This window comes from Puma concolor, chromosome E2 (genome assembly GCF_028749965.1).
Source record: "Puma concolor isolate L17-30 chromosome E2, mPumCon1.1.hap2, whole genome shotgun sequence".
Taxonomy (NCBI): Eukaryota; Metazoa; Chordata; class Mammalia; order Carnivora; family Felidae; genus Puma; species Puma concolor.
The window spans coordinates 29,751,050-29,775,456 of NC_141681.1; the positions used below are offsets into that span (position 1 = coordinate 29,751,050).

The following is a 24,407-nucleotide window of genomic DNA, read 5'->3' on the forward strand; positions in this document are numbered from 1 at the left end:
TCGTCATCTGAGCCAAAGCCGGACGCTTAACCGACTAAGGTACCCAGGCGCCCCCCAGGCTTCTGAGTCTTTTAAAGGATATCGGTAAGACTAATTTCCCCCAAATATCTGTGCAAAAGAAAAGTAACTGAGAAGAGCAATGTGACAGAACAAGAAATGACTCATGAAAAGAAAATAAGAAATCGTATTGTAATCCAAATATTACTAATTAAGTCAAAAGTACTTATTGAGTTGTTAAAAAAAAAAGACCACTCTTAATTTCTAAGGAGCTTCCAGGCTGATAATGAAGGCACATTTTACAAAATGTTGTGTCGGAGATTCATTAGATAGGACACACTTCCTCCGATGTTAGTTATAAAAACACTAAAACACCAGAAAACGTACCATAGCTCACAGCACATCTGCCTTTGTCTTGTACTACTAAACAGGTGACTTAACACATAACTGCTTTCTTCTGTATCCAATTTCAGTAACTATCTAAACTTTTCAAATTTATACGAATTTTGTAAATATAACATCAAAACATGTTTGCTATCTAGAAGATATAAATAATACTTGCTCTATTATCTTTAAATATTGACCTCTGGGGTGTCTGGGTGGCTCAGTCGGTTAAGTATCCGACTTTGGCTCAGGTCACGATCTTGTGGCTTGTGGGTTTCTGTGCTGACAGCTCAGAGCCTGGAGCCTGCTTCAGATTCTGGGTCTCCCTCTCTGTCTCTTACACTCTGTCCCTCTCTCTCAAAAATAAATAAGTATCAAAAAAATATTTTAAAAAATAAGTAAATATTGACCTTTAACACAATAACTGCTTCTGCAGCTCCCTCCTAAGGAGGATGCCAAGGCCAAGGGAATCAATACATTCTGCAAATCCCTAATAGGGCTGAAAACAGAGTGAATGGTAGTAAGTGGGAAACCAGGGGTGACACCTTTCATAGCAGATGGTTCAAATGGGTTGTTCATAAAAGCACAAAGGGGTGTTCTGGCCTTAAGAAAAAAAAAAGTATGTACCCAGAAGAAAAAGGAGATTGAGGGTAAGTACTTAAAATTCAGTGATGGTCAGAATTGCTTCTCTACAAGTCAATTCATTTTTCACACGAGAAGTTCTGACCACCGCATGCCAGTCCCATCTAATTACGCCATCCTTGCAAAGGGCAGCGGGGTAGGCTGACTGTTCTGAGACCCTTCTGGGCGGAGGCAGATCTGTGCTGGTCCATATCCACTCTCTCAGTCTCCTCCTGTGACCAACACATATGTCTCTGAGTTAACTGTCCTTGAAAAAACACAACTGGATGAACTAAATAGGAGATAAATTCACAAATCTGCCTTCCTTAATAAACACCATGGAGGTTCGAGAGCCGAGCATTAATGAAACCAGGGAAAATAAGTGTAGAGGAGTTCAGATCTCTTTGGGACACCTTTACAAAACTGTAGCAATTTAAAGGTATACTTACTTTAATTTCCGGCTAATTTTGGTAAATTCCACCAGCCCAGCTTCCATGGGCAATGTTAGCTGTCCTGCTGAGATCATTAATCTGCAGTCTTCATAGGTGTGGTCTGTTACTGGAATTCCCAAAGCTCTAAACAGCATTTCAAAGCAAACAAATTCAATTTTTTTTTTTTTTTTAAGAAAGGTAATGATTTTTTCATTAGGCCTGAGCTGGTGAACGAACAACAGTAAACAGGGAAGTATTTACTACTTTTTAAACCAGTAGCTTTGGCTTATTATTGCAAAAGAGACATATTTCTCTCCTTCTGCACACACTTCCTGGTTGTTTTGTGTTTTAACTGTGACAATAGTTGACTTCAGTCTCAGGGAAAGGAATAAGGCTTATGTTCCAGTCCGGTGGAGTCTTTCACCAGCTGTGGACCTTTTGGCTCTTAACCTAAGCCTCGCTCTTGTCATCTGTATATAGGAATAATTACCCTACTTACTCTACAGGGTTATCTATTGTAAAGATGGGCCAAAAATGCCTGTGGGAGTACCATTTGAACAGCTACATTTGTCTGTACACAGTGTAAGTGAGTAATCTACCCAAATCGCTAGCCATCTGCGTTTTTCCATCTCTCGAAACTGGAGATGACTTCTTGCTACATAATCTTCTGAAAATACTAAAGAGAACTGATAATAAGCTCAAGATTTCTTCCAAACCTAAACATCCTCCACCCTCGAAGGAGCACATAACCCCTACTAGCTCCCTCCTGCTCAGAGATCTGATAATGAATTAGATTGGAAATATATATATATACACATATATATATACATATATATATACACATATATATATACATATATATACATATATATATACACATATATATACATATATATATATGTATATATATAATGACTTGAAAAAAAACTGAGTACTGAGAAGAAAGCCTGGCCAGAACATGAAATAATTTCCTGAAGATTCCTCTTCACAAAACTTTCATTCACAAATATTCAGTGAGACTCATGAAGTTAGATCTTCAACGGTATTTGGTTTTGTTGAATCACCGTGAAGAACGTGACATTTTCAATGAATGGGATACGAATAAAGTATTTTTTTCTATCTACAACTAGGCTATTTTTGATGAGTAAACATTCTGGTATAAGAATACGTAAGTGGGAAAATAAACATTTTAACTATTTCAGGAATGTATAATTTATCATGCTCCATGGGTACAGCATGCTCGTTAAGAGCTTTTGGGTTTGGGTAGCAAGTGGGGATGTGAGTCCCAGCCCAGACCCTCACTGTCTGCTATGATCTTGGGCAAACGACTTCCCGCTCTGAATCTCAGGTCCCTCGCTTGCCTCCTAGAAGTGCTGTGAGGGTCACGTTAGCTACCCAGAGTAACAGCCTGGCACAGTACTCGGTAAGTATTTATCAAGAGTAGTAGCACCACCACTTTACCACTTTCAAATGCTTCTGTCATACACTCTCCTAGGTGACCCTCAGGATAACCAAAACCATCAGCGAGGAGAGACGAGTATTCTAACTCCAACTTTACACGGGAGGAAAAGGACCCCTCGAGGGACTTGTCTGTCCATGGCTGTGCAGCTAATGGAGGTCCTTCCTACTCTTTATCCAAGACCCTTAAATCTCCACGGCTCCGAATTCAGAAAAAAACCAAAACGGCTGCCTAATCAAATCCCTGCTCTGTTTTTAGGCAAATTATTGGGAGGTCAAAATACCTGGTATAAATTCCCTCCATTCCCCAAATGTATCTTAGTTCCTAACTTTTGGACATGAGCTCCTATGAAAACATAAGGAGAAAGGGAAGAAAACAATATAAAAGCAGATTTTGTAGCTAATCTAGAAACTGGGAAAATCAAGTACCTATAGGTACACATAGTAAAATTTTTTTGAACATTTGAAAATTTATTGTTTTGAAAATAAAGTTCTTCTCCTGTGAAATATTAATATATATATAATATATACGTAATAAAAAATATAATCTTGCTTATAATACCAAATTCAGTCATGAAGCTGAATTCAGAGTTCTCATTTGAATGTTTACTGGGGATAAATATCGCCGGCCTATGAGCGTCAACCCTCCTACCGGAATGGCGGAAAGAGGTGGCACCTGGCATGAGGGTGAGCACCCCGTAGGGCTGCCTGGGAGGTCGGACAGTATGACATGCATGCTTTCATTACAGGACGGGAGGAGATTGATCTAATCAGAGTGATGGGCAGCTACAACTCCCTTAAGCGCAGGACAATACTTGCCTCCCGTTTTGCGATTTACAAATCCTAAACTTATAGCCATTCCAAATGGGGGTGACTCCCCCCCGTTTCTGTGCCTCCATTACGTTCCCTTGCAAACTTCCTCCTTTTTGTTGCTGTATTCATTAATGCCTTTGAAACACCCAGCGTTGGCAGCTCTGTGGAGGCTGGGCCATAGGAAGCGGACCATGAAGGGCTCAGACCGTCACAAGGCTTTGTCAGACAGCCACAGGCCAGCTTAGGAGAACCCACCCCGTGGAAGTCACTGGCTGCTCTCTTCTGGTTATTGAACCCTCCCTGCTCCCTTTCTGGCAAAGACACATAGCCATTAGTTTGGGGCTGCATCTGGGGAAAATATTCGTAGATTGTTTTACCACATTCCCGGGCACATTTAGAATTTCTAACCAGAATGACTTAAGAAATGAGACCCTCGGAATTAAAAAAACAAAAAACAAACAAACAAACAAACAAACAAAAACAAATCCTAAAACTATATAAAAACCATATATTTACCAATCATTTAAAAACTATTTATTGTTACGATGATATATAGAAACTCACTCTGCCATTAGACTCCGGACTCTACAGGCAAAAAGGATGGGATCGCTTTTTTCTTCATCATTTGGTACTTGAACAGGCATAAACTGAAAGACAAACATACCTTTCCATTACAACTGTTAAGCCTAAGCATTGAATGTTACATACATTAATTTATAAGCTGTCTGTCATTATATCAAATCCCCCACCTTCCTGGCGCATGGGTTACATGCTAGACGGGGAACAACACTGTGTGCCACTCAGCGGATCCGTAGTCAAGCCCTGGGTCTTTTTCTGTGTGTTAACTGGTAGGTCTCTGGAGTTTTCTTCACTGTTGCCTGGACCCTAACAAGAGGGCTGTGATCGCCCACTCACTTCAGTGCGATGAGGATGAAAGAAGCCAGTGCCTGGAATATTCTGGAAGTTGTAAAGCTGTAGGTTCTGAGATCTTATTCTCCAAGCTGTACCTCCTACCACTTCCAGCCCTTTGTGTGAAAATGTTAGTACCAGAAGTAACCTGTTTCTTATGATTTATCTTCTCTACCCACGCCTGTGTCAGCCATATTTTTATCATTTGTTCAAATGTCACGCTTTGCATTTCTTCTGCTCTCTTTTAACCCTTAGCATGGGCTTTCTAGCTTCTGCAGAGTATCATGTGTTATCATTTTAAATTTTACTTTTTTTTCTCTACTTGATATTCTGTAATGTCTCACTTGTACTGTTCTTGTTTTATTTACAGTTTTCTAACATTTAACAAGATTTTGGTGCTATATTGAACCCATTGCATATTTTTTGAGCACCTACTATATACCAGGCAAGATTAACAGGACTCTATTCCTGCTCCAAAAAAGATCTGTATTTTACTAGGATAGACCAACTAATTTAGGTTCAAGTTATAAAGGTCACATGACCAGGACTCAGCCCAAGTCCTATCAGATTCTAAAACCCTTGTTTTCCCCACTCAACCATCCTTCCTGGAGTATGAGAGCAAGGGATAGGAAATGATTAATTTGGCAGGGGGCAGGGAAAGGCAGCCAAAGAAGCTTTACAGAGGAGCTAATACTTGATCTTGGCTTTTTAAGGATAAACATGATCTCGCCAATAGCTACTGTTCATTGAATTATAACTATGGACCAGGCACCGTGCTAGGGGTTTTATATGCATTATTTTCATTCCACCAGTCCTCTTGATTTTAGTCACAGGATTGGGACTCACATTAAAAGACGTGCTTAAGACTTCATGGCCCATTTTCATTCAATAAATATTGCTGAGGCACCTCCTGTATGCCAGGCATTGCACTAAACCCAGAAGACAGGACAGCAAAGCCCCTGCCCTCAAGGAGCTCTCCATGCGGTGGGGTAAAAGTTATGACAGATGAATGCAGTCTACCAATGAGAGCTACCATCCACTAAGCACGTACCATAGCTGGGTATGTGCCGGGTACTGTATATGAGGGGCTTTACAAGATCAACTCTCCACAATTCCTTGAGGTCAGTTCTACCACTTGCGCTTGACGGGCGAAGAAAGTAGCTTGAAGAGGTTAAGACCACACACCAGTGACAGGATCACGATTTGAAAGAGAAAGGAGACTGTATAAAGAACACCACTTTTGGACTCATGTCGACCTGTTTTCAAATCCTGTTAATCACGTCAAGAAGCCTTTGGGCAAGGGTGATTCAGAGATGAAGTGTGAGCCAGGGGCTGTGGTGACCAGGTCCAAGCTTTTGAGCAGAAACATTGGTTGGTAGGAGTGGACAAACCAAAGAGGAAAAGGCTAAGAGCAGGGAGAAGCCCTGGAGGGTCTGGAATCACCCCGTGAGAGAAGGAAAGACCACGAACAGAGGGAGTGAGGGTACAGAGGCAAGCTTGGATGCAAATGGTACGGGAGGAGAAACTGGACAGGAATCGTAGGACCGTGCGCTAGGTGACAGTGACCGCCATTGACCGCTATGTGACACAGCCTCTCCCAGGGGACGGTGGCATGCTGTGCAAAGAACACTGTTTCGGCTGCTTGCTGTCTTGTTTCTGCCGTGGGGTCCCGGGAAAGTCATTCAGCCCTGATGAGACTCAGTTCCCCCTCTTGTCAAGCGAGGAAGTTCGACTCGATGTTCTCGAAAGCCCTTTCCAACTGGAATTCGACGGTTAGCTTTCCACTTAGGATCGTTATTCTTTAAGATGGAAAAACACGCTAAGCCACCAGAGGTCCCCACATCACTTATGTATCCAGAGCAACATCCGATCTTTGCAGATAAATCTTTCTCAAGTGTCCCTCCATCCTGTTCTAGATGTGAATTTCTTATGTGTGCTTAGTAGGAAATCCAAGGAAGAAAACAGGACGTTAAAAATCAATGTTCATAAAACCTCTAACAAAAGAATACAAAAACGTTTTAAATTGCCATATAATTCTTCACTTTAAAAAAAAAAAAAAGCCACACAATCATTTGACACACGCTTAATCTGTAGGTCATAAAAGCACATCCTTGAAAACCCTGAAAAATAAATTATGGCTACACTGTTAACCAAACATAATACGACGAACTGTGGGTTTAATTCCTTTTACTGCAGGTAATATTTTCTGTGAAAGAATTTTTAATAACTCTCATATTGGCATGGCATTTTATTCTCAATGAAGAAAATCCCACTGAGAGTACAAAATAATTAAAAGCCTGTATTTGACCCACACGGGCCTTGGAGTCAATGGAAATTCTCGTAAGAAGTCACTTCTCCTTGGAGCGGACCTAGCCCTCTTTAATACATTTCCATTTTGCATGTAGACATTCAAGGCTCACAGCATATATGGGTCCTCTATGCGGGTAGGGAGACTGGCTGAAGACAGAAAAATGTGATTGTTGTTGTCTGCTACTGTCCCCTAATACACAGCTCAATACTGCAGGGTCTTCAGGACCCCAAATTTTCTTTTCTACCTTCACCTTCTCTCACCATCCCGAGTATCCACATGGACGGTTCATCAGACATGTTGATCTCACGGCTCTCCACCTGGCCACAGGTGTTCTCAGCTGTGCCTCAGCCAGGGCGACAAACATAGGACGCTAACCTTCTCTGGAAAGTTCTTCCATGAGAATTTCCCTTCGTCGCCTATTAGCTTTTACTTCTCTAACCTGGTCCGGCACAGACTGTAAGGACCTGCTGGTGACCCTCAGGACACGCTTGTCCCTCCCTTCCCGGCAACAGCTGCCTGCCTGTCCCCACTGCCCTTCAGGAGTCAGACACCTCCATGTGGACTTTCTGTCATCCGGAATCTCCCCCTTCTGCCACACCCATGGCACCAACCACATACCCATGATCACCTCTCCTGCTCCTGCCTTCCCATCCCTGCTAGAGACCACTGCGGGATGCTAAAGAAAGGTGCACAATCTTACGGGCTGAGGCTCCTCCGATCCATGGGAAGCTCCACAGGGTCCTTACAGCTGCTTGAAAATTATGTGATTTTCCCCAGGTGACCATACCGCCTCCAGACTCAGAAACAGTTTTGTTTTGCTGAAGGTCTTCCCTTTTCCTTTTAATCATGCAAGTGTGCCCCCAAATGTGATCTCAATACTGAGTCTGTTTCCTTAGTGTCTGTGTGACAGGTGAGGATCAAGTTACTTAACATGAACCTCACTGCGGCTTGGATATCTGTGCTGCACCTGCTGCTGTCATATCTAAATGTTTCAAACACAGTCTGTGCTTCTCAGGTTGCAGTCCTACTTTTCTTTTTTTTTTTTTTAATTTTTTTTTCAACGTTTATTTATTTTTGGGACAGAGAGAGACAGAGCATGAACGGGGGAGGGGCAGAGAGAGAGGGAGACACAGAATCGGAAACAGGCTCCAGGCTCTGAGCCATCAGCCCAGAGCCTGACGCGGGGCTCGAACTCATGGACCGCGAGATCGTGACCTGGCTGAAGTCAGAGGCTCAACCGACTGCGCCACCCAGGCGCCCCGCAGTCCTACTTTTCATCCCAATGGTACTTCAAGCTCAACTTTAGAAGGAAGACAGTGAAAGAGTTAAGGACATGCGACCCCAAAACATACCGCTTTGGTATACTGATTATTTTGAGCTGAAGGCACTTGGAAAATAGCCAATGTGGGGAGACGTTTTCTCTGAACTTCCCTTACCTCCCTAAAGTCAGCTACTCCGAAAGGAACTCTGTCCCTCATCTGTCCTAAAGTCCCTCCTGGGGAGTTTCATCCAACAGGGAAGATGGACTCTTACTGCAGGTGACACGACTGGAATTCGACATCACACACAGACAAACGTGATCACACGCTATCATAGCTCCCAGTCTATTCTTCCCAGGGCCCACCAGTCTTTCCTAAAAACCACTGACTCTCCCCTGCGTGGCCTACCCCCTCCCTCCCCTTCCTCACTACTTTTTGTGGTATCCACTTTTTATTCCCCATGATGCCTTGCACACATATTAAAAATGAATAGATGTGTGTATCCTTTCTCCTATTAATCTGCCCGCCATGAGATTATCTCACAGATCCAGCTATGGAACCTCGGTGGGGAGACGGCAGGCACTGCCTCCCCACAACAGCCCAAGTGAGCTTCCCCAGTTTTTTCCCATTGCTCGCGAGACTGGCTCCGGGCCTCGCTTCAATGTGCTCTGTTCCTCCCCCCGCAGGCTCAGCACCACCCTGCCCCATCTAAGGGGAGGCTAACCGACATATTTCCCATGCTAACACCTCATTTGTCCTGCTGGTCTGGGAGTGCCCTACCTCCTCCGGGGCCTTAGGCTGCACGCAAGATAAAGTCAGAATTCTTCAGCCCATTTTGAAGGCGATCCGATATCCAGAGCCAACCCTTTACATGGCTACTCAGGCCCAGCAAAACTGCCTTATTCATTGTTTCCTGACCACGTGGGGCACATTCCTTTCTACTAAATGGACCATCGTGAAAAAGAGAAAGACTGATGAGTGACGATACTACAATCAGTCTTTTCTTCTTCCAAGTAACAGGAAAGGACTTTAACGAATCACTCTCAACAACCGTGGAGTTCTGGCTCTTCTCGTGATTCTTCTTTGAAGTCTTCAAGAAAGAGCAAATGCGAATCAAGGAAGGCATTTACGAACTAACATTCGCTGCTTTCTTCCCTGAAGAACAGAGACATTTAGAGGATAAGGGAAATACAAGTGAATGCTTATTGAACGCCTACCACGTGCTAGTACGTAAGTAACCTTACTAAATGCTAACCACCCTATAAAAGAGGTGCCATTATCCCCATTTTACCACTGAGAACACAGGCTAGGAGAGGCTTAAGTCATTCACTCGAGCACATACAGGTTGGTAGCAGCAGAATTGGAAGAAAACCCCAGCTGATATTCTTTATATAACATTCTATTTCTTTTTTAAAAAAACAATGTTTATTTATTTTTGAGAGAGAGGCAGTGTGTGAGCAGGGGAGGGGCAAAGAGAGAGGGAGACATAGAATCAGAAGCAGGCTCCAGGCTCTGAGCTGTCAGCACAGAACCCGATGCAGGGCTCAAACTCACGAACCGTGAGATCATGATCTGAGCCAAAGTCGAACGCTTAACTGACTGAGCCACCTAGGCACCACATACAACATTCTACTTCTCTGCTACTACTTAGAAATTTCAGAATTCTACCGAGTTCCAGAAGAAATTAGCTTTGTTAAAACAAGCACATATATAGGTTTTATGTGTGTGTGTGTATTTGTGTGATAGAGGTTTTCTAAAAGGCTTCTTTGTTTTAGATTCAAAACTACAAGTCATATGAGTGTGTTTGGATAATTAAATAAACTACATAAACATATCTGAACCTTCCCTAAGTAATAAACTCTTTGGAGATTTGAAAAGTTGTATTGGGGCGCCTGGGTGGTTCAGTTGGTTAGGCGTCCGACTTTGGCTCAGGTCATGATCTCTCAGTTCGTGGGTTTGAGCCCCGCGTTGGGCTCTGTGCTGACAGCTCGGAGCCTGGAGCCTGCTACGGATTTTGTGTCTCCTTCTGTCTCTGTTCCTCCCCTGCTCACGCTCTGTCTCTCTCTCTCTCAAAAATAAATAAAGATTAAAAAAAATTTTTTTAAATAAATAAAAAGTTGTATCTATCTACAGGGGTTGGTCATAACACTCACTATTACAATCCTTTCCAAAATCAGAATTGTTTTTTTAATAGAAAAACAATGATCTTCTCTTACTTGTGACAATGGACTGCCCACCATAAAGTACTGTAAGTCCAATTTTAGTTGCTAGAAGCTTGCTCTAAGCTTTGCAAAAGAATTTACTAAAACAAAATGTTTCTGTCTGCCTACAAACATTTTTCTGTACCTGTATTATAATGGATAGCTCTGAATAAAAATAGAGATGTAACCTATGAAGGAGGAAACAGACTGATGGTCACTGTGAATGCCCCGTTTCCATTCATAAAACAGCTGCTGTCCACATAGTGCCCTATAATCTGGCTTTGCATGGATTCTCTTTCATGAGATTCACTAGCAGGCTGTTGATTTATGTCACATTTGGGAATGTTTCCTACCAGCTATCTTCTTCCCTATGCCCCTAAGCCAGATGCTTATAAAGACATACGTGTGAGGTAGCTGGCCAATAAAAGTAACCACTCAAAGACAGTTTAAACACATCCACTATGCCACTATGATCCAGAGAATAACTTTCAGGAGAACCTTCTGCGGACACACATGGCATCATTGTTCAAGGATGCCGGAAGACCAATTATAGAGGGTGTGAGGTTTGGACCTGATTGTATTTTTAAGACTCAAGAGTCAAGGAAATAATGGCCTTTTCAAAAGCAAGTCTCTGTTGAGAAAGCAGAGAGGGAGTGAGGGGAGGAGACATTACACTCCCTAGGTGTTAGCTATCCAATGGTTTCGGTAACTACAGAGTTGGAAAATCATCATCAGTGAGGAGTGAGTTGTAAAAGGAAAGAATACAGCCTTCAGCATCCAGAGATGTCCTATGACTCACCAGCGCGGTGTCTAAAAGGATACCAAATGATCCACTCAAGTTCATTTTAAAAACTGCAAAACTTGGGGTGCCTGGTGGCTCAGTCGGTTAAGCTTCTGACTTCAGGTCAGGTCATGATCTCACGGTTCATGAGTTCGAGCCCCACATCGAGCTTGCTGCTGTCACTGTAGAGCCCGCTTTGGATCTTCTGTCCCCTCCTCTCTCTGCCCTTCCCCTGCTTGTTCTCTCTCTCTCTCAAAAATAAATAAACATTAAAAAAATAAAAAATAAATAAAAATAAAAACCGCAAAACTTAAGACCACATTCTTGAACGGTACATCTTAATTAAGCTTAACTGGTTACTAGAAGTTCTAAAGTTCTAAAAACATATGTAAAAAATAATAACTAGGATCTCCATCAGTTGTAATGAACATGGACGCTGGGAGGGGGTGCTTCTGAACAACCAACACGACTGTAGTTGGCACAACTAAACACGCCGAGCCTTCTAACTAAGCTACATGTGTGGCAGCTCAAGTCGGGCATCCCCAGATGTGGTGCAGAAGCCGGAGTCTTGACACAGCGCCCAACTCTCCAGGGCCCTGAGCCAGGGTGTGGACACAGAGAGCACCAGACAGGCTGTGGGATACATTTTTCAATTGTGCCCAACCGGGGGGAATTAAAATATTCAAAAGTCATAAAGTGGTGAGAAGTCCCCAAGGTGAAAGGTAGCATCATGAATCTAAAATAAATATAATTAAAATAAGACTACATGTGAAGGCCACAGAGTCCCATCCTCTCGCCCTGCACCACAATTCAAACACATTGAATCTTACCAGCTCAGCTATTCTAAACCAGGTGCTAGCCATTTTGTTTGTGAAGTTATCAAAGGATATATTCTTTCTTTGCCAGCAAATATTATTCAAACAGGTCTAAGAACTGGCTGGAGAATGCAAACACTGTAATGGAAAAGAAGGAAGGAGGGAATAAAGGGGGAAGGGAGGGAGGGAAGGAGGGAGAAAGAGAGAAAGAGACAAGAAAGAAAGAAAGAAAGAAAGAAAGAAAGAAAGAAAGAAAGAGGAAGGAGGGAAGGGAAGGAAGGGAGAGTGGAAGGGAGAAAGAAAAAAAGAAAGAAAGAAAGAAAGAAAGAAAGAAAGAAAGAAAGAAAGAAAGAAAGGGAAGGAAGGGAGAGTGGAAGGGAGGGAGAGAGGAAGAAAGAAAGAAAGAAAGAAAGAAAGAAAGAAAGAAAGAAAGAAAGAAAAAAGGAAGGAAGGGAAGGGAAGGAAGGGAGAGTGGAAGGGAGGGAGAGCAGAAGGGAGAGAGAAAGAAAGAAAGGAAGAAAGAAAGAAAGGAAGAAAGAAAGATAGAAAAGGAAAAAGGCCATGACACAGAAAGGAAATGTGGTAATAATGGTCAGGACAAAAAAATGAGGCCTTTGCATACCTCTGTTGTAATAGTTTGACCACTGAGACATGTGCTAGACAGTTCTAGGTGCATTTCCACATCTGTTGCTAGATCTTGTTTTAGCTGGGGAAGGGTAAATTTAGAGGAAGGGGCAGCATATATATTATATAAACAATATCTTCCCATTTTGCAGAGAAGACAGGGTGGGTGTTTTAAGTATAAGTTTTCCTTCCTCCCTCCCTCCCTCCTTTCCTTCCTTCCTTCCTTCCTCCCTTCCTTCCTCCCTTCCTTTTTTTAGAGAAAGCAAACAGAGCTAGTCTATCTGCACAGCTATGAAAGATGGAAGAGCACGCTTGGAGTACTTAGAAATAATATAATATTTCTTCCTGACAGGGCTTCCCAAAATATATCCTATGGAACACCGCTTCCAGGAGGTATCCAGAGAAAAAAGGATATGGTGGTCACATCATCTCAAAGGCACTGACAGGTCTTGAGAAAAAGAAATCTGATTGATTTTATTTACACTGGTATTTCTCAAACTTATTAGAGTACAGATTACTGTTTTTCTCTAGAAACATCTAAGTATATTCTAAGAAGTAGTGTTTTTTTGATCACATTGAGAGAGACTGAACTGGTTTTAAAGGGGGGGAAGTGTGGCATACAATGAATAAATAGATCGTTTCCTGGCAAGCAGACAACCTGTAAGTCTCCAGAAAAATTTTACCAAAGTGAAACTCATTTCGAAATGCAATTTGCCCCCTACATCATTTGGTATTTCTGACCTTTATGTGGCTAAATGACTAAGCTATACAACAACAAAAAACCAGTATTCTTTTGACTTAAATTCCATGTCCTGTCACTGGGAGCATGGGCCCCCACTCAGGACTCCGAATTAACATATGCAAACTTAGAGTTCTCATTGCACAATCTACGGATGCAACTGGAAAATGAAGGCAAGAGCCTGACTCGCTCTTCGGACCCTTCTCTCTTCAGAGGCTCCCTGAGGGTATCACTAGAACCAACTCTACTGACTCTGTATTTATGAGTCCATTCCTCATCATTGCTAGCATCTAAGAACGGTTCTGGAACCATCGTTCAGAGTCTTAAAAATCTGGCCAGGATTTTCAGAACCATCTAATCGCTCCCGCACTCCCTGCCTGTCTCTGCAACTCAAACCCAAAGACGGCCAAACCAGACCAAAAGAATGCTGACATGCGCTGCCTCCCAGAGAGGATTTCCTCAGGCTTTCCAGGTGCAGAGTGAGTCCAAAGTGAGGGCTTCTGACGTCTGTGCCTCTCCCCAGAGTCCAAGTAGCACCTCTCCGCTCTGACAGAACGTACTCTTCCAGGAGCTGTGGGGCTCCATCGGCTACTGTATGTAGCTCCTTTTGTCAAGATGTGAAGCATACCATACCGTTCAACCGGGCAGAGGTCAGCATTGAAAGGAGGATGATAGAAACCAGTTATGCAAATCTGGTCAGCCAGGGTGGTCGCCTATGAAAGTTCCCGGAAGCCAGAGGTTTTTCCTGATAGGATTCCAAGGGCTGGATCTGACAGCCAGGTGGACAGTTTGTAAAAGACCAGCGCCTGTTTTAAAGATGGCGGATTTAACTGCCAACCTTTGTACGGTGGGGCTCTCGAGACTAGAAGTGCAAAAGAAAAGGAAAGGCCAAATCTCCAGTTCCAAGACTGTTTTTGAATGACTTACCTCAACTTCCACCTTTGTGAAGAGCTGGCAGAAAGTGAGCATACAGAGCTGAATGCTGAGGAGAAAAAAGAACAGGCCATCTTTATATGGTAATACAAGTATCATCTATATCACCCGACGATCCTTTCTTTATAGGCAAACACTGCCACGTCATACTTCATATATATATTTTGTGCTTATGAATGCCACACGGCAGCTCTAACACTCCTTGGGCTTAAGCAAGTATTCTTGATATTCCAAAGTTAAATCACCAAGTACAACACCAAATATGTACTTGTGAGTCAGAGCTGCAGCTCGGCAGACTAAACCCCAAATGTGAAGTCTCCTTGACAACTCAGGCTTGTAGGCCTATGAGCCTAGAGAAACTACCAAGGCCACATTTTAAGGTACATAAATGTGCTTATAGGAAAACTCCTGAAGTAAACATTACATTTCGAAACTCTTCTCTGATATTAAAAAAAACCCAAAAAACAAAAAACAGTGGGCCTTTCCCTAAAAGCAGAAACTTTATCATAATTGTCCCAATTAATAATCAATATTTTATTTAAGGAGAAATTTTCTGAAATGTTTCAAATTTCATTGTAAAACCAGATAAAGGCTTTCTTTAAAGCGGTTAAAGCCAACCCTCTCAAAGATAATTTCTGAAATAGTTGTTTCTATGTACCTTTCTAATATATATTTAGATTCTCTGGATAGGATTTCTATGGGATTTTTATTTCACCTCATTTAGACAGATGACCCAAAAATCTGGCAGAGTGGATTATACTACATGAAAGAAATCAACCAACCTTTTTTTGTGTTTAAGAAACTAAAATATGATTTAGCTATAAAAGTTATTTAAAGGGGCTTACTTAAGAAATTTAGAAATTTAGACAAGGAACTTAGTTAAAAGAAGGAATTTAAGAAATAGATGTACCAATTCCGTATATAATTATAAGTTGTTAAGTATTGGTTGTCAAACTTCGCATCTGAGAGGAAAAAAAACTTTTACTATTAACCCCAAGCAAATAAAATCAATCCACATCGTCTACTATAAAGTAAATTGTCCCTGAGTTATTTAAATTGAACTTTTGAATTTGGTGATTCACACAGACAAATCTGTTCTGAAAATTCTGAATGCTGGAAGGAAGGAAGGAAGGAAGGAAGGAAGGAAGGAAGGAAGGAAGGAGGAAGGAAGGAAGGAAGGAAGGAAGGAAGGAAGGAAGGAAGAAGGAAGGAAAACGAAACAAGCCAGGCATAAGATCTCATGGAACCTGTGTTGTCCAAACAACACTTCTCAGACCCACACAAAATGGCTTTTCCATAGCTGCCCTTTCTCTGAGTGTATTCCCCAAGTTTATGAACTCTCTCCCTTAGGCTGCCTGTCTTGGTATAGAATCTCTTCCTTAGAATCTGAGTCTAGACTAGCCCTTGGAGCAGGAGCAACTGAGAAAACTGGCTTAAGAGTAACAGATTCAGTGCTAAATATGGTATGAAGCCCACTGGAAGATTCGGGCAGAAATGAGAGTTACCACAGGCCAAGCACAATGCGGCATTTGGACAAAACAAAGCTGTGCCTTTTAAAGATTTTGTGTTTATCACTCCTAAGAAATCTTTAACTCCTCAAAAAGTGTTTTCCTCTCTTTTCTGAATTCTCTCTCCTATTTTCTTCTTCCCTTTGTCACACTTGTTAGAAGGCTGGTTTAACCAGAACACTCCATTTTCTATCCTGATCCCCCTTCCAAGAAGGCCTTCTCCTACTTGACCTTCACGCCTACCTGGACTGCTGAAAAAGTTTGAAAAAGCCATACTGAGCGCACTGTGAATCTGAAGTCACTATCTCTGCAAGGCACTTAAATTGTCAGGGTCCTAAGGATGGCACAACTCAGGAACTATAAAGACACACTATATCCAGTTTGTAGGCACTCCTTTTTCTAAAATACTCTCACACTATTTGTTTCTTCTCACTTGCTCTCGTATAAAAAGCTGAAAACCAGGAACCCAAGATCAACAGTGGCACAAAACACGTATTCTAGCCAAATAAATAAACTGATTTCCTGAAGAGTTAAAGACCACATAATGCCTAGATATTCTTTACAATTTGTGGTCTTTATTTTGAGTGTCGTTTACTTAACTTCAACTATGGAGGACTGAAGCGTAATAGGAACATACATGTTTCACATGTTAATAAACACTAACACATGTGAATGGCCCATCAGTTACCTATTCTGATTTAAATTTATTATTTTGATGCAATTCACACATACAAAATGGAGAAAATTGGCATGCACCATAAAAGAAATCTGACTTTCATACATTGTTTGGATTATCTAAGAGGTATGCAAGGAAGTTACAAGATACTTGAAGGTGAATGAAGATTCCCTTTTAAATAGGTCCAAGGGGTTGTCTATGCATCGACAACATTATGTAAACTCTCTATGTAATAGTATCAAAAGGCATTGCTGGGTAAGCCCCAGGCAAAGTCCTCACATCCAGGCATTTTACATGGCTCTCACCAAATATAAACCAGCTCAGACTTATCCAGGGGGATCTCGACAACAACGTCTTGAGAGAAAGTACGATTGTACATGCTCTGTTCTTTTTAAAGGCCTGTTTCAATGCAGCTTGCTTAATGGCGAGCTGTATTCCTCTCCTGTCTTAAATGTTTATAGAAACTGCTGATCCCTCTGCTTTTAAAATCCAAGAACGGAACTGAGAGCTTAGCTATTTTCTCAGCTCAGATCAGACACATCACAGCTATTTTAGGCCATATGACGCAATGACTCCGGACTGCTTAAACCGATATAGTAAAACAACAATGGAGACACCAGATAACATGCTAAATCTGCAGTGGGAATAAAACTACAAGATTAAAGCTAAGTAGGGTACAAACTGGGTCACTGGACTGTTTCTTAAGGATTGGTAGCTACACACGTGAGACCCGCAAGAACACAGCAGACAGCCAGAATTCTGCACGTGGCCGGCGCTGGGGGCTAACAGGAAAGATAGTGATGCTCTCTACAGACTTTCTCCTTTACAAGATTCTAGGATCTGATTAGAAATCTTTACTTTTACAAAAACAAGGCTTTTTTTTTTTTAAAAAAAAGGAATAAATAATTTGTCTTTTTCTTCCCTGAACAAAATTTATATAAACCAATAATAGAAGCAACTTACAATGTATATCCTTGCCATGTCCACGTCACGGTATCCTACAATAACAAAGGTGTTTAGACTGTTAGTTCAGAGAAAAAATAAAAGCTAAATAAAATCAAAATCTTATTTTCATATTGGTACTCATGTACGTCCCTGCTGAATTAAAAGCAGTATGTTGAAAAGTAAAACAAGCCTATTAAACGACAGCAAATTGCTCTATGAATTCTTGGATTATATCTCTACATGGCAAAAATCTCTTTTCTATACGTAGCCACCTATCTTTTCAGGAAATGAAGTTGCTTTTAGTTCTTAATAGAATTCTGAGCACGCTTAGCTATTTTTTCTCCTAATGTGAACACATCTGGATAATTAATTTGCTTATAAAGCCCAGAATATATCAGTTCCCCAAAAAAAGGGAGGGGTACATGCTTGGGAGAAAAGATTAGAGTAGTACATAGTGAAAGGATTTACATAAATGCCAAATAGGCAGAAGTACAATTAAGTAAATCTTGATAGATATTAATTTTTTAACTAGGGGGTGTCCAAAGGTGAGAAGACAGCCACTGAAAGGAAGTTGAATTGATCGAGAACTCTTGATCTTAAGTGACACAGATAATGAATCATTACATTCTGCTTGTTCATGGAAAGTCTCTAGTAGAGAAAGTTCCTCTCAAGACAAAACAGACTCCAAAAATTCTTTCTTTAGGAAAACGGTGGCACAATAATATCCAGAAGACAGCGGTGTGCCCAGCTGGAGTGGAAGTCCCTGTTTCCTGAGCCAACCGTGCACCTTCTATAGGATGACAGCTTCTTTTCATGTATCTTCTTATTCACGTTACTTGCCAGGAGTCCCACAGCTAGGAAGTACTGAGCCAGTAATGAAACCCCAAGCCAGTCCCAGATTTATCCTGCGACACCAGCTATCCCTCCAGTAATGACCGCTGAATCAGGAAAAGTCTCTTTGTAGGCTCAGTGCAAATCACAAATCTATGCACGTTTCCTGCTACCCAGGCGAATAAGAGCCTGAATCTGAGACTTCATTGGACCATCACAGTAACAACAGAGGAGAAACTGGGGAAATGCCTTCCTGGAGCTTAGGAATACCAGAGACATCGTGTAATATTGGTGTCCACAAACACGTGCCTCTCTTGGCAAACTTCTAGAAATGAAATGTGGCACGGGGAATGGGGTCTACCCATGTGCTTCCAGCCTCTGTCTATTCAGAGCTTTCTTCAAATTCTAAAAGGGGTCCCGGAGGATTTGTGCTGTTCGGAATGTCTGAGATGTTTTCCCACGGCCAAACACTATGCTTACCAGCTTGTTCGGGTACCTAAGGAGGATCGGCTGCACGGGAACCCCTGGAATGAAGGCCCCTAAAACCACATTGAGACATTACATCTTCATATATGACATGAGGATTACCATAAAAAGAATTAATAATAAACGGTACACATATACTTTACTGCTTTAAGAATACACACAAACTGTGAAATGTTGGTAGAATCCCTAGTGCTTTACCAAAATGAGAGAGTTCAAAAATTCAGAATTAGGAAACCAAGATATTAAATGTTATGCCCAAGTCACTGAAAAGATTTATTTACATCCCCACATGTTTTCATTTGCTAAATACTTATTATACAACAGGATTAAAAAAATAAAAATAACGGCCAAGTCAAGACAAAGAGAAAATGGGGAGAAGAAAATCTAAATCAAAGCAAATACTTGTAGCAAGAACGAGCCCCACTTGCTAGAAGTGAGTTCTAACTTGGGCTCTGAGCATTCCAGCAGCCAATGCAAACACATGTTAAAGTATTATCAGTTACTATGAAATTACGTATGAAATTATACATCTCTATGAAATCTATGACTTTATAATATTAAAAAAAAAGAGTGAAGTGTAGAAGGCATCTGAAGGCATTATAATGATCACTTGTTTTCTATTAGAAAACACAGGACCTGGGGTGTCTGTGAGGGTAGCCTTGAAGGAAAAGAAAAATCTGCCAGTGGTTTCTGCGTGTGCATGGATATGTGTGTGCATGTGTGTGCGTGTGCATGCACACACACACGCGCGTGCACACACACACACACACACAACTATCCAAGGAAGAAGGGGTTGTGATACCAAAAGAGAAAGTAAAGGAGTTCTGCAGATTCACTGTGTTAAAAACTTTTTATCGGAAAAGAAACGCCCAGAACAAACTAACAGATTGTTTTGTGTATTAGTATCAAATCATTTGAGAAATCTTCCATAGTTTGTTATAGTACATAATTTAATTGATCTCACCTGGTTTAAAAGTAATCAAACAGGAACGATTAGTACAAGTACCTTCTGGGAAAACTAGTATCTTGGGAGAAAAGGAATACGTAGATTTAATATTTCAGTCCAACGAATTGGTTACCTCTTTACTCAGTTTCTTACAACTTCACAAATAGCTGCCAATTCTTAGAAGACGAAAATGAAATAAAAGGCTAACACTTGATTCTACCGAAAACTAGAATCAGATTATTCGGTTTTCCTCTAAAAGAACTGTCGTCTGACCATTAAGGTAATTAGAAAACGGATTAAAGCTTTGAATAGAAAATACACTTAGCAAATGTTTCTTAATGATGATGCTAATGATCTGAAATAAACTTAAAAGAAGATATAGACCCTGAGACCTGGTCAAAGAGCACATTAGATTCTTTCCTCTACTGCTATACATCCTTAACCAAAGCGTTCCTACTTCCTTGTTTCTGTTTTCCCTGTTAAATGATATTCACTCCTACAACACATAGTTTAGGGATATACGGAGGAAGCAAAAAGGAGGAAATACTTGCAGTATGCTTTATGCTCCCTTGAATTAGTAGACATATGGAATACAGTTTAGTATCTTGTTTGAGAAAGTGTTTTTAGCATTTAACATAGGCTTGTGTTCTTCAAGTGAAAGACACAGAGCACAGTTAGTTTCCCCATGAATGGAACAGGCTGGATTTGCTAAGGATTTCAGGATTTGGCAACGAGTAAATTGCCAAGTACATAAAATAACAAAAAAGAAAAATCCTGCACCCACAGCAGTTAGTATGTGTACTTAGTTAGTATTTGTATCGTTTAATAATTAGAAAGGGAAAACTTAATCAGCCTAATGTGCCACAATGACAGGCTATTTATAAAATAAAGATTGTAAGTGTGTGCAATTTCATCCCCCAATTTAAAAACAAAACAAAACAAAAAACAAAACAGGTTTCCTTTACAACAAGATACACTATCAAACATGGCTCATTCAACGGAAATTCTACAGCTACTCCATTAACAATGAACGGATATAGAGTAAATCATAAAATCTCAGATCTGGAAGGGGCATTAAAAGCCATATAGCCTTTCCAGTGCTTGAATTCTTTCTACAACACTCCCCTCCCCCCGCTCAAGTTGTTGCTTAGCCAGTGCCTGAAAATTCTAGAAAAGGATTTCAGATCAGATCATTCTGTCTCTGGACAGAAAGTTCCTTGAGGTGGGTGAAATGAGCTGAAATCTTACCTATTTGTTAACTTTTGCCCACAATCCTAGATATAGTCGTTGGATCCAAAGAGAAAAGTCAAACCCTTATTCCAAGTGTCACTTCTTCCTGGTCACTTTTTAAATCATTCCTCACATCCCTGGGTTTCTGAAACCTCCTGCTGGGTGATACTCCTCTTGGTATTATAACATCTACGCATCATCATGGGTGGCCAGATCACAGGGCCAAGATAGAGCAATACTTATCAGAATTATCCAGTAACTGTTGCCCCTCCCCTTACCTTCCAAAGGCATTCCAGGGGTTGGAGGTAGTGAGATGGGAGAGTCTGGAAAAGTTCTATAGGTGATTCCTTATATACCCCTTGATCTGAAAAGCTCTGTCTAAATATACTTTGGATAAGACCAAGATCATAATCCCTTTTTTTCCCCCCAATAAACGTACCATACTGTTGACTATAATTGAGCTTTGATAGGCTGTCTTTAAGATTATAAATAAATTCAGAGAATGTATTTTTTTATGACACAAAGTAAAAATTGGTTCAAAGAGGCTGGAGAATAAGAAAGAATGATACATTTAATCCCACGGGATATCTCCTGGGGAAGAAGACTTCTGAATACTCACTCATTTATTCTGCTTCTATTATGCTGAAGACACCTAGCATAGGTGTCCCCAGATACTGCCATCTGTGGAGCCAAACGATTTCCAAGTACACAAACAAGAAACAAACTCACAGTATTCTAAATGAACGTCCCCTGTGTTTTACCTGCGGCCACTGTCCTCCTGATGTTGCTCGCCTTATTATTTCATTTATTGTGTTTTTTCGAGAATCCGGATCTACACGGGACACCAGCACTGGCTGCACAGCTCGTAAAAGTCCTTGAAAACAAACAAAAGGTCACAACTGAGTCTTTTTTTTTTTTTTTTTTTGGCTAAAGCTATCACAGCAATGATACTGTATGAATCATAAAACAAGTGTTATATAAAATTAAAATACAGCAAATCAAAGAGAACTTTTAAAAAAAACCCTCCAATTTTGGGCGCCTGGGTGGCGCAGTCGGTTAAGCGTCCGACTTCAGCCAGGTCACGATCTCGCGGTCCGTGAGTTCGAGCCCCGCGTCAGGCTCTGGGCTGATGGCTCAGAGCCTGGAGCCTGTTTCTGATTCTGTGTCTCCCTCTCTCTCTGCCCCTCCCCCGTTCATGCTCTGTCTCTCTCTATCCCAAAAATCAATAAACGTTGAAAAAAAAAAATTAAAAAAAAAAAAAAAAACCCTCCAATTTAAAGTTTATAAGAATTTAGCTTCCAGAGGCGCCTGGGTGGCTCAGTCAGTTAAGCGTCAGACTTCGGCTCAGGTCATGATCTCACAGCTTGTAGGTTTGAGCCCCGCATCAGGCTCTGTGCTGACAGCTCGGAGCCTGGAGCCTGCTTTGGATTATGTGTCTCCCTCTCTCTTTGCTCCTACCCACTCACACTCTGTCTCTCTGTCTCTCTCTCAAAAATAAATAAACATTAAACAAATTTTGAAAAAAAAAAAAGAAAACTGATTATGTGAATTCACAGTACATACGAATAAGGGGCAATTATTAATTTTACTAAAATTTTCAGCACGACAGTCTTCTGAGTAGGTAGCTTCCTCAGGCATGCAAAATAAGCCTCAATTTGCCAAAATTCCATTGCTAAACAGCTTTCCAGGAAAATGCCATATGATACAAAGCACTGCGGCTACACTGAGGAAAAAAAAAAGAATGAGCGAAAGAAAGAGAGACAGAGAGAATTTTTCTGAGCTGAATGACAAAGCTGAGGACACGACTGTTTCTCCAAAGCGCCAAGGCAACCTCAGGCAACCTCCGGCAACCTCCACACCCACTCTGTCACCACTTGCGGCTTGCAATAACCTTGGGGCAACCGGGGACCAGTCACTTAGAGACTCACACCCTAGGGAGAGACCATAGCACCTGGTGGGATAAGCATTTCATTTGCTTATTGTTCTACATCATAATTTTCAAAGAGTTTCAGGTCCCTCATGGAGATTCTGGGGCAATAATAAGAAAACAGAGTTAAGAGGAAAGACTCCGTGTGAGGGTGAGCTTAATACTCTCAAGAGAAATTCGTGAAATAGCACGTAACACAGTGTTTTCACCAGTTCTCTGGTTCAATTCTCCCTCCAGAAAATCAAGCATGTTTGGTACTTGAAACTCGGTCTTTCTAGCTATATAAAAACAAAAGGAGGGGCGCCTGGGTGGCTCAGTCGGTTAAGCGTCCGACTTCAGCCAGGTCACGATCTCACGGTCCGTGAGTTCGAGCCCCGCGTCGGGCTCTGGGCTGATGGCTCGGAGCCTGGAGCCTGTTTCCGATTCTGTGTCTCCCCCTCTCTCTGCCCCTCCCCTGTTCATGCTCTGTCTCTCTCTGTCCCAAAAATAAAATAAACGTTGAAAAAAAAAATTTAAAAAAAAAAAAAAAAGAACAAAAGGAAGTCACTGGACCCTGATAAAGATATGAATTTATTAAGAATTATAAGGGTACAGGTAGGGGAGTCTCTAAACTTTATCACAAACTCATTCTGAAAATATAGTTCCTCATTAAAAGTAAGAAAATAGGAGCATCTGGGTGGCTCAGTCGGTTAAGCATCTGGCTTCAGGTCACGATCTCGACGTTCGTGAGTTCGAGCCCCGCATTGGGCTCTCTGCTCTCAGTACAGACCCCACTTCGGATCCTCTGTCGCCCTCTCTCCGTCCCTCCCCTGCTCTATTTCTCTCTCTCTCTCTCTCAAAAATAAATAAACATTTTTAAAAAAGTGAATAAATCGCTTTGAAGTGTTTCATTATTTTAAAGTTTTTAAAAAGCCTACCGATAAACTATATATGATTTTTTTTACAAATTTGAACCCCAAGCATGAAAATATCTATATTGTCTTACAAGTACTTACTGCCAATCAGAGGGACCTGTGCGTTCTCGTTCCGAGACACCATGGAAGGTAACCCAGCTACGACACAGGCAATTCCATCAAAGAATGTTGAATGAGGGGCAGCGACAAAAATTGGTGCCTCCGCAGGACTTGCCACCTTTCCTTTCACGGTAACCATGAATCCCATGGATAAGAACATGGCATGACCCAGAAACTTCAAAACTGGTTGAGTAATTTTCCTTTGGAAATAAATATTAAAAAAAAAAAAAAAAAAAAAAGACACAATTAGCTTTGTTAATCTCAACTAACAGCAGGGCTTTACTCTAAAACACAATACAAAAACCCAAACATGTCGGAACACTTCATTTTAAAATATGAGCTAAGGGGCGCCTGGGTGGCGCAGTCGGTTAAGCGTCCGACTTCAGCCAGGTCACGATCTCGCGGTCCGTGAGTTCGAGCCCCGCGTCGGGCTCTGGGCTGATGGCTCAGAGCCTGGAGCCTGTTTCCGATTCTGTGTCTCCCTCTCTCTCTGCCCCTCCCCCGTTCATGCTCTGTCTCTCTCTGTCTCAAAAATAAATAAAACGTTAAAAAAATTTTTTTTTAAATAT

The 24,407-nt window shown here is 41.4% G+C and overlaps 1 protein-coding gene across 2 annotated transcripts in view; it reads right to left on the bottom strand.

The window, feature by feature from the left end:
• The window catches only part of LPCAT2 (lysophosphatidylcholine acyltransferase 2), a 71,896-nt gene that overhangs the window by 30,218 nt on the left and 17,271 nt on the right, over positions 1 to 24,407 (bottom strand). Inside the window, exons 3-10 of one of the 2 annotated variants that reach the window (XM_086689407.1) lie at positions 23,821 to 24,038; positions 21,660 to 21,772; positions 19,687 to 19,747; positions 18,717 to 18,775; positions 17,424 to 17,458; positions 14,271 to 14,325; positions 4,269 to 4,351; positions 1,452 to 1,577 (exon numbers count right to left, since the gene is read on the bottom strand). In XM_086689407.1, coding sequence (XP_086545533.1) covers positions 1,452 to 1,577; positions 4,269 to 4,351; positions 14,271 to 14,325; positions 17,424 to 17,458; positions 18,717 to 18,775; positions 19,687 to 19,747; positions 21,660 to 21,772; positions 23,821 to 24,038 — 750 coding nt within the window. The remainder of the gene's footprint in view (positions 1 to 1,451; positions 1,578 to 4,268; positions 4,352 to 14,270; positions 14,326 to 17,423; positions 17,459 to 18,716; positions 18,776 to 19,686; positions 19,748 to 21,659; positions 21,773 to 23,820; positions 24,039 to 24,407) is intronic. The other variant, XM_086689408.1, reaches the window with a different exon arrangement.